The sequence below is a fragment of a genome, unplaced genomic scaffold (genome assembly GCF_019419815.1).
Source record: "Pyrus x bretschneideri cultivar Hongxiangsu unplaced genomic scaffold, Pyrus_bretschneideri_v1 Contig109, whole genome shotgun sequence".
Lineage (NCBI taxonomy): Eukaryota > Viridiplantae > Streptophyta > Magnoliopsida > Rosales > Rosaceae > Pyrus > Pyrus x bretschneideri.
Genome location: NW_025999401.1, coordinates 803,431 through 819,088, shown reverse-complemented (window position 1 = coordinate 819,088; position 15,658 = coordinate 803,431). Strand labels below are relative to the sequence as shown.

General features: G+C 34.0%; 1 protein-coding gene across 1 annotated transcript; it reads left to right on the top strand.

Moving 5' to 3' along the window:
- Positions 1-6,975: 6,975 nt before the first annotated feature.
- LOC125471456 (ethylene-responsive transcription factor ERF034) lies at positions 6,976-8,066 on the top strand. The gene is given in 2 exon segments (XM_048571837.1): positions 6,976-7,310; positions 7,313-8,066. Coding segments are annotated over 2 exon segments (879 nt in total). The 5' UTR covers positions 6,976-7,084; the 3' UTR covers positions 7,966-8,066.
- The last annotated feature ends 7,592 nt before the right edge of the window (positions 8,067-15,658 follow it).

Genomic DNA, 15,658 nt, shown 5'->3' with positions numbered 1-15,658 from the left:
GAGAGTTCAACACAACCATGGTTCACTACTGGTCATTGTGTCTTGGGAGACAAGCACCAAGCAACCAAGGGCACCGTAGTGGGTAGATTATCTTAAGAAGAAAGAACCTAATTCTTGACTCGACCATATTTTCAGGTTTTTCTAATCTATTTTCATGTGCATTAGCATTGTGTTTTGTTTATTAGTATGTATTAATTTTTATGTTTACTTGCATGATAATTTATGAATTTTATAAGCGACTAATATAACAAGAAGACCCTACTTTTCCAAAACAATCACATCCACATTGACATACAATAAATCTTATTTTTCTTCTCTAATTCCTTTGGCATACGTTGCCCCATATGTGTTTGCTTGGGTGTAGAGAGAAATTGAGATGTTAGGTTTTATATTTTACTTAAGTGAGGGAATTTCATGAACTAAACTTGGTTCTCGTGAGAGAATAATGGTAATTTCTTTAAAATAAGACGTGGGTGGAATGCATGTTGTGTCCCGAAACAAAATTGTTGGGTCTAAATAAGATCTTTAATGGGAATTAGCTAAAACATTGTTAGCAAATTAGAGAAGAAAAAAAAAAAAAACACTCCAACATTTGTAATCTAGAAACACCACTTCAACAACTTCAAGAGTTCAGCTGTATATACAAAAACACTTTCAAGAGCTCAAACTAAAATGATCCTTAAAATTTGTCTAACTCCTCACTTTGATCATTGAGATTTGAAATCAATAGAAGTTGTACTTGAGATTGTCCACCATCAATCATCTTGGTCCTTTGGTGAAAAATTATGTTAAATAAAGATCAAAATGACAAAATTATCCTTAATATAATAAACAATAGGCCAAAATATTTAACAAAAATTGAAGGTATTTTTATCATTTTACCCTTATTTTATGGATATTTTTCACGAAATGACCAAAATGATTTATTGTGGACAAACTCATAGACCAATTCTATCGATTTCAAATCTCAGAAACCAATGTACTTGTCGTGCTCTAATTGATTCGTAATTTTCAATTACAAAGTTAATAGATTTTTATTTTTATTTTTTATTTCTTTATTTTTAACTTTATAGTGTACTGAGTCTGAAGTAGTTTTCTTTAAGGTGCAATACTTTGAGGACTTACATGTGAAAAATTGAAAAATTGTTTGCACCAATTGTATTCAACACGTGATATAAATATAAATTAAAATAGAGCTAGATCCCAATTCCAAAGCATTACTTTAGCAAGCCTCTCAAGGCACCGCAACAATCCGAAACCGTACACGGCAAAAGTAACTTATGCTATGAAATTAAACTACTTGTTTACACTAGAATGACTTCGGAGGGTGGAGATGTGTACCCACCCAAACTAGGGTTTTATTTTTATTTTTATTTTTGTGATTGAATTTGAGGCCATGTTTTCTTCTCTAGAATGACTTGAAATAATTAAGGAGTAGGTTGCTTCGTCAACTACTGATCAAATCCTGATACGTAATCTAACTTGTTTAATTTTTTTCGATTCAGGTTAAGTTTTCTTCCTATAGACTATGATTCTTTTCATCATCAATATATATTATCACTTTTCCATTAATTTTTTTATTTTAGTATTGATAATAACCAATATGAAACTTTTGGTAATATTTGAGATGAAAAATTGAGGTTCACTAGATTGCATTATTGGAGGTGTCGTTTATAGTGGCAATTTTTCTAGGGTTTGTGACACACAATATGCACGTACCTGTCAATAGAAGTGGACGTGAACAATTAACAAGTACTACCTCCTCTTGAACGTATGACTCAAACCCCCTTTTTCCTTTTAACTATAAGAGTTGAGTTTTAAGTCACTTTCTGGGTTATGCAAGTTTCGGACTTGAGCCAAAATATGGAAGTTCGACTCTTTGTACAATATGAAAATTTGACAATTTAGTCGCATAATAACATGCATGAGGTCCATCCACGTACCTTTGTGACAATAACTTCAAGTATGGGAACACGGTCCCTAAGAATATGTGCACAATGCAATGTTTGTACGTGTACACATATTTCGATTCGGTCAATTTCCAATTAGAGATGAGCGAAACTCAAAACTTTTTCCTTTTAACAATAAGAGTTGAGTTTGAATTCACTTTCTGGGTTATGCAAGTTTCGGACTTGAGCCAAAATATGGAAAGTTAGACTCTTTGTACAATATGAAAATTTGACAATTTAGTCGCATAATAACATGCATGAGGTCCATCCACGTACCTTTGTGGCAATAACTTCAAGTATGGGAACATGGTCCCTAAGAATATGTGCACAATGCAATGTTTGTACATGTATACATATTCCGATTCAGTCAATTTCCAATCAGAGATAAGTGAGACTCAAAACTTGTGAAGTTTTTCTTGTCAAATAAGAAATAATATAAACTCTTGAGGATTCCAAATTTCAGTTCCTTTTCAATTTGGAAATTTTAAATATTTCGTCTGATTTTCTAGATTCAGTTATACTTTTCATAACCGTGATGGTGCTCATTAACTTAAGTCATAGTGTATATTCTTTGTTGTTTTTGTAGCAACAATGGAAGGATAGATGTGTTGATTTCATTATTGTCCGGTCGCTTGCGGCATTTGTTCGTACTCTGGACCGGGATCTAATTTTCCTTTACCCCAATGCAACATCTATTATGATATAGTGACGTTCACGTGCCTAGTGTCCCCATTTTGTTGTGTGGTTTCAAGCTGGACGCATGCATCTTCGATGCATTGTTGTTAGTGAGGACTGAAACCAAACCTCTCTTAGGCCCTGTTTAGCAGATTGGATAAAGGATCGGATATGATTAGTTATACGAACTCGGATGTTTGGCGTTCACTCGTACTAAATAAGCGCCGGATTAATTTAACCGGTCGGATAGGATAATACGGTATACACCCGCTTAATAAAACCAACCAAAATGCCCGGATTATTTAGTCGGGGAAGAAGAATATGGGAGAGAAAGGGAGGGAGTTTGGGGGGGGGGGTGGCGGAGAGAGCTAGGTAACAATTATTTGGGATTCTTCTGCAGTTGGGGAAGAAGAATGGAGAGAAAGGGAGGGTGTTTGGGGGGTGCAGAGAGATCTGGGAACAAAAAAATGATTTCACTTTTTTTAAATTTTTTTTTTTTAAGTTTGATTCCTCCTATCTAGTATAATACCAAACACAGTATAAATAATACGGTCACTAGTCCGATACTGCACCAAACACCCGACTAATTTAATCAGTACTATCCGGTAGCTATTTATCCTATCCGACAGAAATAGTCAGTACAGTTCGAGTTGCCAAACGAGGCCTCAATAAAAGTTGGAACATACTTGGTTACTAATGATTTAGTAGAAATTCTTATTCAAATTTGTTCATGATTGGTTTACAAAACTTCGTAATTATCAATAGAGCCCCAACATATTATTCTGTAAAGATAATATATGTCAAAATATCACAAAAAATTAAAGTTATTTAGTCAAATCAAATATATAGACGGTTTAAAATATTACAGTTGGTTTGACTAAACAAACCGAATATCTATTTAGTATTTGCTACAATTGATTGACAAAACGACATAATTTTTAATTTTTAATTTTTTTTAGAAATGATCTTTACAAAGTGCTTTATAATATGATTGTTCTGATTATAAGTACGAAATTTTGTGAGTTAATTAAAAAAAGTTTTGAGTAAGAATTCTCACTCATTCTTAAGGAGTCAAGTACTATTCTTAAAAGTTTCAATACCTCTGCAAGAAGAACAGTATAATTACAACTACAACTCGTGTTAATAATACAATACTAAATGAAGAAAAACTTACGCGTTAGCATTTTTTTTTCCTAACACATAGCATTCCTCAATTACAAAAATCGTTATGATGACAATGTATTTGTGCCACGTGCACCATAAGCCATGTATCGGTCAATTTTATTGCTATATATAATAAGAGAGAATTTATTTTTCTCTTACGTAAATTTAAATTCCTTGAAGCCCACGTCTGAACACATCCCACCTCTCAGAATATGATTTTACTGTTGTTGTTTGGTCCATGCCATGGACCATACCAAGACATACAATGATGGTAAACAGGAAAACTCCCACCTAAGAAACCTTTCCAAAATTAGTAATACTAAAGAGAATTAAATTTTTTGAATGAAGGAAGAGAATTAAAAATTTAAATTAAATTTACAAATCATGTAACATGTCACAAATAGAAAATAAATATGTTGTTCAATACTTAAGTAATAATTCAATTATCAACAATCATTCTATGTAATTTACAAAATATAATTTTCATAGTCTGCCCTCATTACCCGAATATCAAAAAAAAATTCGGGTAATGCGGGGAGACTATGAAAATTATATACTATGGTTTTTGATAATTGAATTATTACTTAAGTATATATCAATGTATTTATTTTCTATTTATGACACATTACATGATTTGTAAATTTAATCTAAAAATTTGATTCTCTTAGTATTACTAATTTTGAAAAGGTTTCTTAGGTGGGGGGTTGTCCTGTTTTAGGAAAAACAAGTGCAGTATTAATCCAAATTTCTTAATTTAATTTATGAGTTGGTGATTAGACCACAAACAAAGCCAACAACTTAGAGCTAAATTACTCTCTCAATGCTGTCAAAACACAACCAATATGTGAAATTTTTCATCCTAACAATACACGATGGTGCAATATCCCTAGTATATGTTGAATGAGTAATGTTAGGAAGACTAAATTTGGTAAACTAAATTTTGTGGAAGTTGATGATTGAGTTATTATTTAAGTGTTAATTGACGTGTTTATTGGTGACATATCATTTTGTTTGCAAATTTAGTCTACAAATTTCTTCTCCTGAGCATTACCCATGTCGAATACAGCACCAATTATTAACCAGCTTTTTAAATGATGTATCTTATAACATAACACTTGCTTATTAGTTGTAAATAAATGATACTTAGAGTAGGCCCAAATATAAGTGAAATCTGAACATGAGAACATATATATGGTAGTTACTTGTTAACATAACACTAACTGGTGTAGCACATAACATGACAATTGCTTATTAATTATAAATAAATTGTATCTAAAGTGCACGAGATATGAGTTAACAAAATTCAAAGTAACATGATGTGAGTTAGTGTCTCTTGTATGTTTTAGATTTAATAATACCAAATTACGCTGCCCATTGTGTGTTGCTTAGCCGAACTCCCTCTTCTTTTAATGTAAAAAATATCGATGTAATAAAAAAAACAAAAAATAAAATTCAAAGTAACATGATGCCCTTGAATTTCTAATGCAAAAATTCGAAATAAAAAGTTAACTATGTGAAGAAAAAAAAAATCTTGAGGAAATATAAGGATAAATTAATTCATTAGATCCCTAAATATCCTGAAACTTGATCAACATACGGTGATTAAGAGATATGTTGATAGCAAATACAACATATTAATTAATCAAGGATTATACGAAACTAATTAAGACAGTGATTAGCATAATTAGTTATGGAGAAAATGCATGAGGTGGTAGTCTCCTAGTATTTGAATAATATTCATGTGTATATGGGCTGCATTTATTGTCTTCATCCCTAAGATCGGATCTTTGTGTGACTACTTTATGGGTTTTTGACACTTCATCATCTGCTTATGCTGTCTTGTATACCAAAGATTCTTAGCATAGTAGCCATATTTCAATCGGTCCATTCATTTAATTTTAAAATTAAATTAATGAAGATCAAACATAATATTAGTTAAAATTAAATTAATAGACCAATTGAAATATGGCTACTATGCTAAGAATCTTTTCTAAGAATCTTTGGTACAATATATCAAACAAGGTTGTAGCAGAGGCCAGAGCAATATGGAGATATAATTGGACCAAGTTGAAGGTAGAATACGTATATGATCAGGCCCTGTATCTAACGGGATCCTCGTTTTTGGATAAAAATGGGGACTAGTTGTAGGGCTTACTCTACGTCGAATTTTAACGATCCGAACCTTCCATTTTGTACGTCTCTATTCATAGATCATTCTTGCAAAAATTCAATCTAATCTGAAACTATTTGCCTATTTGATTATCACAATGAAACTTCATTGTTTCTTATAAAACAAAGTGTTCGTCAGTTTTTTTAACTCAATTAGATATCTCAAATATTTCCGATTTGGCTAATATTTTGCAAGGATGATTTATGAGGTCCAACTTGAAAAATAGAAGGTTCTGATTGTTGAAGTTCAATGTGGTGTGGGTCCCACAACTAATCCTCATTTTAAAAATATGGATCCCTTCCCTTAAAGGCCTTCTATATATGACATGAACGAATAAACTTAGAATACTCATAGGTTTTTGTCCTATTTTTGCAACTTTTATTCTTTTTCCATTTCTTAATTTTCTTTTAGTTTCATTAAACTAAATGCCAGAAATAAATAAGAACGTGGAAAAAGACAAAAGAAAGTGTTTAAAAATTATTTAATATTTTTGGACATTGGTACATGATGTACTCTACTAACTACTATGTTAAGAAACACACCCTAACTCCTAGAAAAATAAAATAAACGTGAAATATATAGGTAGTTTCCTTTCAAATCAATTGGACAAACTAAACAAACCTCTAGTGTGAGAATTATTGAGACCACAGTGAGGCCTACCAAAATCTCAAATAATTTTTTATGTTCTTCACATAAAAAATGAATATGCTTAGTCACCAAAAAAATATATTTATTTAAGGTGAAAAAAAAAAGAGAATAAGGAGAAAAGGAAAGACCAAATTTTGTGACCAAAACAAATATATATTTAACATGAAAAAGTGAAAAAGAGAAAAAGATAGACCAAGCAAGGATAAGATGGGAAGATAAAAAAACAAATTTACATATCTTAAATAAAAGAAAAGCAAATTGTGGATGCAAAAGATGGTCTCAAAGCGTACCTGCTAATCCATTCCCATATGCGCTCTCAAAGCATACACTACAAGTCTATTTACCCATATGCTCTCTCTCTCTCATGCCATTGGACCCCACCATGCTTCTTCATACATATTCTTCTTTTTTTCTTTTCCTTTATATTTTAATTTCAATTTTTTGTTTTTATAGAGAATCATAAAAGCCCAACACCTCTATGTTTTTATGCACCACTCACATTTGTTTCTGTAAAACTCTGGAGCTAGTTAGGCCCCCTATCATGGCAAACCAAATCAACATAGAGAGTGATGCTCAAGAAAACCTCCTCACCACCACTACCACCTCCTCCTCCTCCTCCTCCTCCTCTTCCTCCTCCTCCACGATAACGAATTCCCATTCATTGGCGGATCACAAAAGCACACGAGTTTCTCTATCAGAGAATTGTACTCCAAAAAAGGGCAAGAGCCAAACAATGAGAAGGAGCAAGGCAACAACAAGAAGAGGCAGAGGACAACTAGTGATGACAGTAATGGCAAGCACCCGACTTTCCGCGGCGTACGAATGCGCAGTTGGGGAAAATGGGTGTCGGAAATTCGCGAGCCGAGGAAGAAATCAAGAATATGGTTAGGGACATACCAAACAGCTGAAATGGCAGCTAGAGCTCATGATGTGGCAGCTCTAGCCATCAAAGGTGCTTCTGCTTATCTCAATTTCCCTGAACTGGCCCAAGCACTTCCCCAGCCAAACTCCAAGTCTCCAAAGGACATCCAAGCTGCAGCTGCCAAGGCAGCAGCAGAAGCAGCATCTGCTTCTGCTTCTGAGGAAGAGCAGCTTATTTGTGAAGCAGAAACTAAAGAAGCAGAGGCCAAGCTCCCCATGTCAGCAAATTCAACTTTGTCCAATGCTCAAGAATCAAGTAGCACTTGTGCTTCTGCTTCAACAGATTATGATGAGGAGCAATTGTTTGACCTACCAGATCTTGTCATGGATGGGAAAGATGGAAGCGATAATTTTTGCTATTATTCTTCTTCAACTTGGCATTTGTGTGCAGCTGACACTGGATTCAGGCTAGAGGAGCCATTCTTGTGGGAGTATTAGTTAGCTAGTACAGATTAAGGACTGCATTTTTTTTCTCTTTTTTTTTTGTTTATTTTATCAAAAATAAATAATTAAGTTTCAAAATTGATCACATTCGATCACTGCATTGTCCAAACATAAATAACAGCGTGGATGCATTAATTTGTTAAAAATAAAAATAAATAAATAAAACTTACTAATTAAATTGCCCATGAAACTGTCATTTAGTCTCAATTTACCTTCAAAAACTGTCATATGCAACTCATTTAGTCTCATTTCACCACATTCAGTGAAAAAAAAAAAATCAAATTCAAACATAATAAATTGTCCAATTTCGTTCTCTTCTTTCACGACTTCAATTTGTTTCATCAAGAAGATCAGTTGCCTAAACCGAAAGGAAGGATGGAGGCAAGACAAAGAGGTGTAAGAAGTTGAATGCTCAAAATGCTCTTGAATTTAGAGTTACCTTAGACCAAGAGATGGCAGTTTCAGAAGGTAAAGTAAGACAAAACCAGTTTCAAAAATATAAATCGAGACTAAATGACAGTTTCATAAGGCAATTTAGAGAATAAGCCTTAAAACAATATTTGTTAGTTTGCTTATAATTGGCCTTGGAAAAGAGAAAAGAGCACAATCTTTCCCCAGTGTACTATATGAGCAGAATAAACAGTGTTAGATTTCTATTTATATGATTGTTTTTCTGAAATTAACTATAAATGTAATTATATTTCCGTCTTGTTATCCAATCTAATTTAAAACTCGGTCAGTAAACACTACATTAGTAATAAAAGAACTATCACGATTTAGCTGTTACTTTTCACTAATAGAATTGGATGTTTCCTTTAATTCTATACGCAAGGGGATCCAGTCCTAAGTTTTCTTTAGTGAGAGGGTTTCATGGGGTTCAGAGAAGAAGACCATAAAGTTAACCACCTTCCAAGATTTTAAGCAATTTTATGTTAAATGACTTTTAAAAGCTACCCACTTTCAAAGGTTTATACTACCCTTCTTTCTTTTTCCTTTTTTCTTTTTTCTTTTTCTTTCATTTTTCAATTTCTCTCTCTCGGAAATGTACTTGGAGAATGAAGTACTTGAATTACTAATGATGTCTTTATAATTACTTTTTCTTTAAGAAATTATTATTGACATTCTAAAAATCTTATTTTACATTCTAAATTTTGTATAATTAGAAGAAAAAAATACATTTGTGAGGAGTGTAGAATGAAATTTTTTGAGTGCTAATAACAATTCACTTCCTTTATTGTCTTCATTTATGTAAGTATCGTGTATTAGGATCATTGTGGAAATCTTTTTTAGCTAATTAGAAACTACCCACTACCATTTTTAGCTGAACTTAGAGGGTCGCCTAATGTTCCAATGTCAAGAATAGAGTGATTTCCTAAATTATGCGTGTAAAATAATAAGAAAAATTACGAGCAACGCATCAAATTAATAATAATATAATTATTACTCACAATAAAAGTTCAACTCTTGTTCTCTCGTCTTCAAATCTTAGAAACTACCCACGACCATTTTTAGCTAAATTTATAGGGTCACTTAATATTCGAATGTCAAGGATACAGTGATATTTCTTGAATTTTATGCTTATATAATAATAAGCAAAATTACAAGCAATGCATAGAACTAGTAATAAAATATTTTTGTTGTTCATAATAAAAGTTCGACTCTTATTCTCTCGTCTTCAAATCTTAGATTTACTATGAAAAACTTGAAGAACAATATGATTCTACAAAATTATCTAATGAACTGAAGTGAAAGATTCGTGGGGGGTTCAAGTAGTGTCAAAGTTGAAGATGGACAATCTCTATTTCTTTTCATTTTTATATATGCATGCCACTAAACAAGAAATATTTGTTGAGCCAAAAATTATGCATAGTTATTACCCGAAAAGAAAATCATAAATAGTTAGACTATGTGAGTGTATGTAGCAAACACTTCAAGATTCCATTAGAAGTGATCTGCCCAAATATTTTCAATACAACGGTGTGTTTATACTAAGGGATTAGAGATTTGGGACAAGTCATACAACGAACTAGCAAAATAATGAGTATCGAATTTCCCATTTATCAGAGTTGATCAAACTTATAACCTCTAATTTGTAAGTGAAGAAAAATAATATTAGACGGTAATGTCAGGTGGCTTGATGTTGATATAATTAAGAAAATGAAATGAATTAATGTGGAGTCCAAAGAATGTAGACAACCATGTAGGGTGCTCAAACTAGGTGACAATACCAAGTAATTAAAGAAATAGTTAGGTGTATGTGTGTGTGTGTAGAATTAGGGTGTAAATTAATTTAGTGGGGAAACCCTAAAAGGGCCCCAATGCTTCCATTAGACTTAAATGAAATTTAAAACCCAGTGTATTAGTGGTTATCTTGTTCATAGTATTCATTATTATCTCCCCCTTCGTTATTTGCCACACTTCATTTGCCCATTGGCCTAAATTCAAGAAAATAAAGAAAATTGTCATGTCTTGCATACAATGCCAACTGGCACGCTTTATGTTAAAAAATGACTCACGAGTCTCTAATCATTGAGCTCCTATTACTTTCCTCTAAACAAATAATTAACGACTAGCTAAACACAGCGGCGTGAGACAAAACTAATGACATAAAATCCCTTCTCTCTATTTTTAGAGAAATTTTTACGCATATTTGGAATGCTGTCCCATCAAGTATTACTTGTTAGTGAATAAATTCGTGTAAAAAATATAACAAAATAATATATAATTTATATGTAGAAGATTCGACTCCTAATATTAGCAAGATTTTTTTATGATGACCATATTAAGCTTAAAAATTTATCATTACTTTTTTTGTTATAATTAAGGTTCTAAAATCTGCTAGGCGCTAGTCAGACGGCGGGCTATGGCCTAACGCCTAAGCGGATTTAAATAAATCTATTATATTTCGTGTAAATAAGTGTCTTTATACTTAAAATATATATAATTTTATCATAAACTACAAAATAGAATGACATATATATTATGAAGTATTGGAATATAAGGAAAAACATGGGGAACAAGCATATAATGTGTGTTCATTTAAGTATTCAATAAGTCTCTTACAATTTATTTAAAAAAATAAAATACAAAATGAAAGTTATCTATTTTTTGTCTAAGTGAGTTGCAACCTGGACGGGTGCCTAGGTGGGTCTGGGCAGGTTAGGAGGGTGCCTAGGCGGTCTAGGATGGCGCCTCAGCAGGTTTAGGTGCCCTTTCTTAGTTTTCAAACACCTAGGCATTAATCGGGACCGTAGCCAACCGCCTAGCGCCTAGGCTTTTCCAGGAAGAAGTTTTTAGAACAGTGGTTATAATATAACTGAGTAACAATGTTGATTATCACATTTTTAACATATATAAATACAAAATAAATATATATTGCGATGCTCTTTGGATGTTATGAGTAATCATGCGTCGCGGTGAGAGTGTTAAACCAGATGATATTGACTAGTGCTTGCCAGTAGTGACAAACTTTTGATTACAAAAGATGGATGATTGGATTTTTTTTTTTTTTTTTTTCCCTCACAAACGGGATAATCCACCCTCACTTATAAGAGTGAAGAGGAATACCAGTCATTCATGTGGTTTAAATTTTCTTTTGACAAGAATTAAATCTAAAATCTTTCACTTACAAGTAAAGAAAAATATCATTAAATCATAATACTAAGTCGCAGATGGATGATTGGATTTAGATTTGTGAAAGTCCATCAGGATTAAGTCAGGGTAACAGCGGCTTTAATCATGTTGATGCTTCGTTTGCCATCAGAATGAAAGACGTATCTAAACTCTAGTGCCAAATAATTGGTGTCTACATAGTCACTAAGATGTTAAGATTGGTGATTTTAACTAATGATGCTGAAATAATTGTCCTTCGCAATCACACTCACACTAAATCAACTTAAGTGGTACCACTAATGCTCAAATATTCTTTACACCTATTTAGGTTACAAAGCTTCTCAAATATTTTTATTTTTATTACCCTCATTTATTTTATTGCTTATTGCTCAACCACACATTCTAATTTTAATATCCAAACTATGAGGAAAGAATTTTACACAAGGGTAAAATAGTTATGGTGTTCCCGTGACAAATGAAAGAATTGATGGGTAAAACCTTGTCATACTGATTACTGGTGTGGTGTGAATAAAAACCCCTCCATTGTCTAAGTTAGACTCTAAAGAATAGTAAAATCCGAAAGCTATGGGTTTCTTGGAAGAGGAACACTTACGTTTCCATGGTTGGTCATTATGTCTTTATATAGTAGGAAATATGAACTTGAAAATGATTCATTACTGCACACGTGACATTCCTTAATTGGTTTGTTTGAAATCCTCACTATCTCGCGCGTTTGGTCAGTGAACGTTTAACTTATGGATACATTGATAAAGGTCACCAATTAAGAGTGGCGTTTAAGAAAATATCTTTGTTGCATTGGATTCATGGTTTATCTCGGCCATATAGGGATTGTAATCCCATTAGTAGACGAAATACATAAAAGAAATTACTCATAAATATTGATAATTCATGTTTTTTTTTTTTTTTCAAAATTCGTAATGCTATTTAAGATTTTTTATTTTTTATTTTTTACTTTAGTAACTTCTATTTTCTCAATTCTAACTCTTTCTCAAAATATACTTTTAAAGGACATTAAGTTGGGGAAACACTTAGTTCTTCTGGTTCTTAAATTATGGCTTATTTGAAAGTGATTTTAAAATGACTGAAAGTGTTTTTGGTGAAAATATTTTTGAGTTCCAAAAGCACTGGAAGTGCTTCATGCAAGAAGCACTAGTAGCACTTTAAGTGTTTTTTCAGGATTTACTTTTTACTAAAGATTGGTTCTAAAAGCACTCTCATCAAAATCACTTTCAGTCATTTTGAAAGCACTTCTAAACGAGCCTTTGAAAGTTTGAAATTATTATTAATTTTGCACTCAAACAAAAAACATTATTCATGAGGGTTTGGAGGGTTTTAAAAATCCAAACGACAACGTAATCATCTTCCAAGCATAGAGGATGCAAAGCGTTTGTATATTTTTTTCACATTGGTACATTAATTATTATGGATTTGTACATGAGGGTTTGAAGGGTTTTAAAAATCCAAATGAGGATGTGCCCATCAATCAAAGCGTAGAGGATGTGATCACGGAGTCATGCTCTCCTAAGGTCCTTATGTGAACACGAAAGTTCCTTGAAACAAGAAACAAGAATAACGCGTACAAAATAATATTTTGTGTTTAATGATTTTGGGGTTACGATCTCTCTCAAATTTGGTCCTCTGATTCTATCTTCGTAGGGTGTAGGTTTGTGGATGAGTTGTTGACCCAAAGGGCCGTCGGGGCTTGATCTAAGGATGAACAGTTGATGAACGGATGAACACTTTCTTCAAGGGCCGTCGGGGCTTGATCTTGAATAATGGTTGTGTGGATTTCTTCAAGGGCTTTTGTGCTTGATCTTGAAGGTTGATGGATGAGCGGATCTTCAAGGGCTTTTGGGCTTAATCTTGAAGAACGATTGGATGTGTGGATTTGTTGAGGTTGTTCATCCAAAGGGTCGTTGGGGCTTAAGCTTAGGATGAACGGATGATGAATGATGAACGCTTTCTTCAAGGGCCGTTGGGGCTTGATCTTGAATAATGGTTGTGTGGATTTCTTCAAGGGCTTTTGGGCTTGATCTTGAAGGTTGATGGATGAGCGGATCTTCAAGGGCTTTTGGGCTTGATCTTGAAGAACGGTTGGTTTTCTTCAAGGGTCGTTGAGGCTTGATCTTGAATGAACAGTTGATGAACGGATGAACACTTTCTTCAAGGGCCGTCGGGGCTTGATCTTGAATAATGGTTGTGTGGATTTCTTCAAGGGCTTTTGGGCTTGATCTTGAAGAATGGGTTTGATGAAGAATGAAGAGTGCTTTCTCCATTCTTTGGGATTCTTGGGAATTTGGGGGTTGGATGCTTGAGAGCTTTAGAGTTTCAAAGCTTCAAGGATTTTGGATGTGTGGGGAGTATTCTCTTCCATTTTGGGAGTAGAGAAATGTATTTGTGAATTCCTTGATGCTTGATACCTTGATGGAGAAGCCTATTTATAGGCTTTGAGAATGAATCACCACCACAAAAATATTTTTTTCCTTTCCAAGCACCATTGCCTAATTTTCCCACTTAATGCAATATTGAAATTGAAGTGGTGTAACTTATGGCCTAATTTCCCACTTAACACCATTTTAAACTTGAAGTGGTGTAACTTATGGCCTAATTTCCCACTTAATACCATTTTAAACTTGAAATGTGTATGCTTTGTCATTGCCCAAATGAGAAAAACTTGCTTTAATCCGTAATGGATTGAAGTGTGCTTGCCTTGTCATTGCCCAAAAATGAGAAGAAAAACTTGTTTAATCCTTCAAGGGTATTTCTTCCTATTTTGTTGAGTCACACGCCATGTGTACAATTTGTACAACACGTGGCGTATGCCATGTATGCCTTGACACGTCAAAACTTTAATGCATTGGTGAACATTTGTTTCACCGAAATTTCGATGTCTACAAATGCCCCCACTTCAAGACGCGTCGTAGACATGTGCTTGTCACGTGTAGAAGATGCGTTTTGAAGTCCCTTAATGTAGATGTCGACCCAAGGGCCGTTGGGGCTTGATCTTGAATTGGGCTGGAAATTTCTTCAATGGCCATTGAGGCTTGATCTTGAGTTCGACTGGAAGATTTTCTGGTTTCCTCCAATCGTTGATTTTCCACAGGCTTAGTCTTGAACTGGGCTGGAAATTTCTTCAAGGGCCATTGAAGCTTGATCTTGAGTTCGACTGGAAGATTTTCTGGTTTCCTCCAATCGTTGATTTTCCTTTGTGCTACTCTTGAACTGGGCAGCAGGATTCTTTTGGTCTCCACCGAAGGTCTGAGCTTACTCCTTTTTTCTGTTTCTTTGTTCAATCTCTCCAATTCGTATTGAAGAGGGTTAGAGGATAGCTCAGCATATGCAGTTGTAGCTTGTCTCCACATGCTTCAATGTATCATTTTCACTTGCCTTACTTGCTCCCCTTTGCAGAAGTGGTCTCTTCTCTGGAAGTGTATCAACCGTTGAAGATGACTACTCGAGAGCAACGCTAGGTAAGCAACCAGGGAATAGATTCCAGGTAGTCGGTTCCAGATCGGAAGACTGACTCCAAGTGCCGGCTGATTGCTCTTTTCACTTTGCCATGCGAGTAATAACAAGGACAAAGGAAAGGACATGGAGAAAGCATGATATAAGATACCTTTGCTTTTGAAGAAGCAGCGAATGAATCAGCACATATATTTGTTGTGCTTGTCTCCACATGCTTCGATGTATCATTTTCACTTGCCTTACTTGCTCCCTTTGCAGAAGTGGTATTTCCTTATGCAGGTTTGGCATCTTCTCTTGTAGTATTTGTCTTCTGATACAGGAATGGAATGCAAACCTTGCATTTGAATGGACTATCACTTCTTGGTGGCAGCGCAAGTTTGAGTGGAGGTTCCAACATATTGCTTTCTCTGTCCTTGTCTTGGCAGGTGAGAACAAGGGCAAAGGAAAAGATAGGGAAAAAGCATGATATGAGATATCTTTGCTTTCGCCCTTGATGATATGAGATACTTTTGCTTTTGAAGAAGCAGCGAATGAATCAGCACATATATTTGTTGTGCTTGTCTCCACATGCTTCGATTTACCGTTTCCT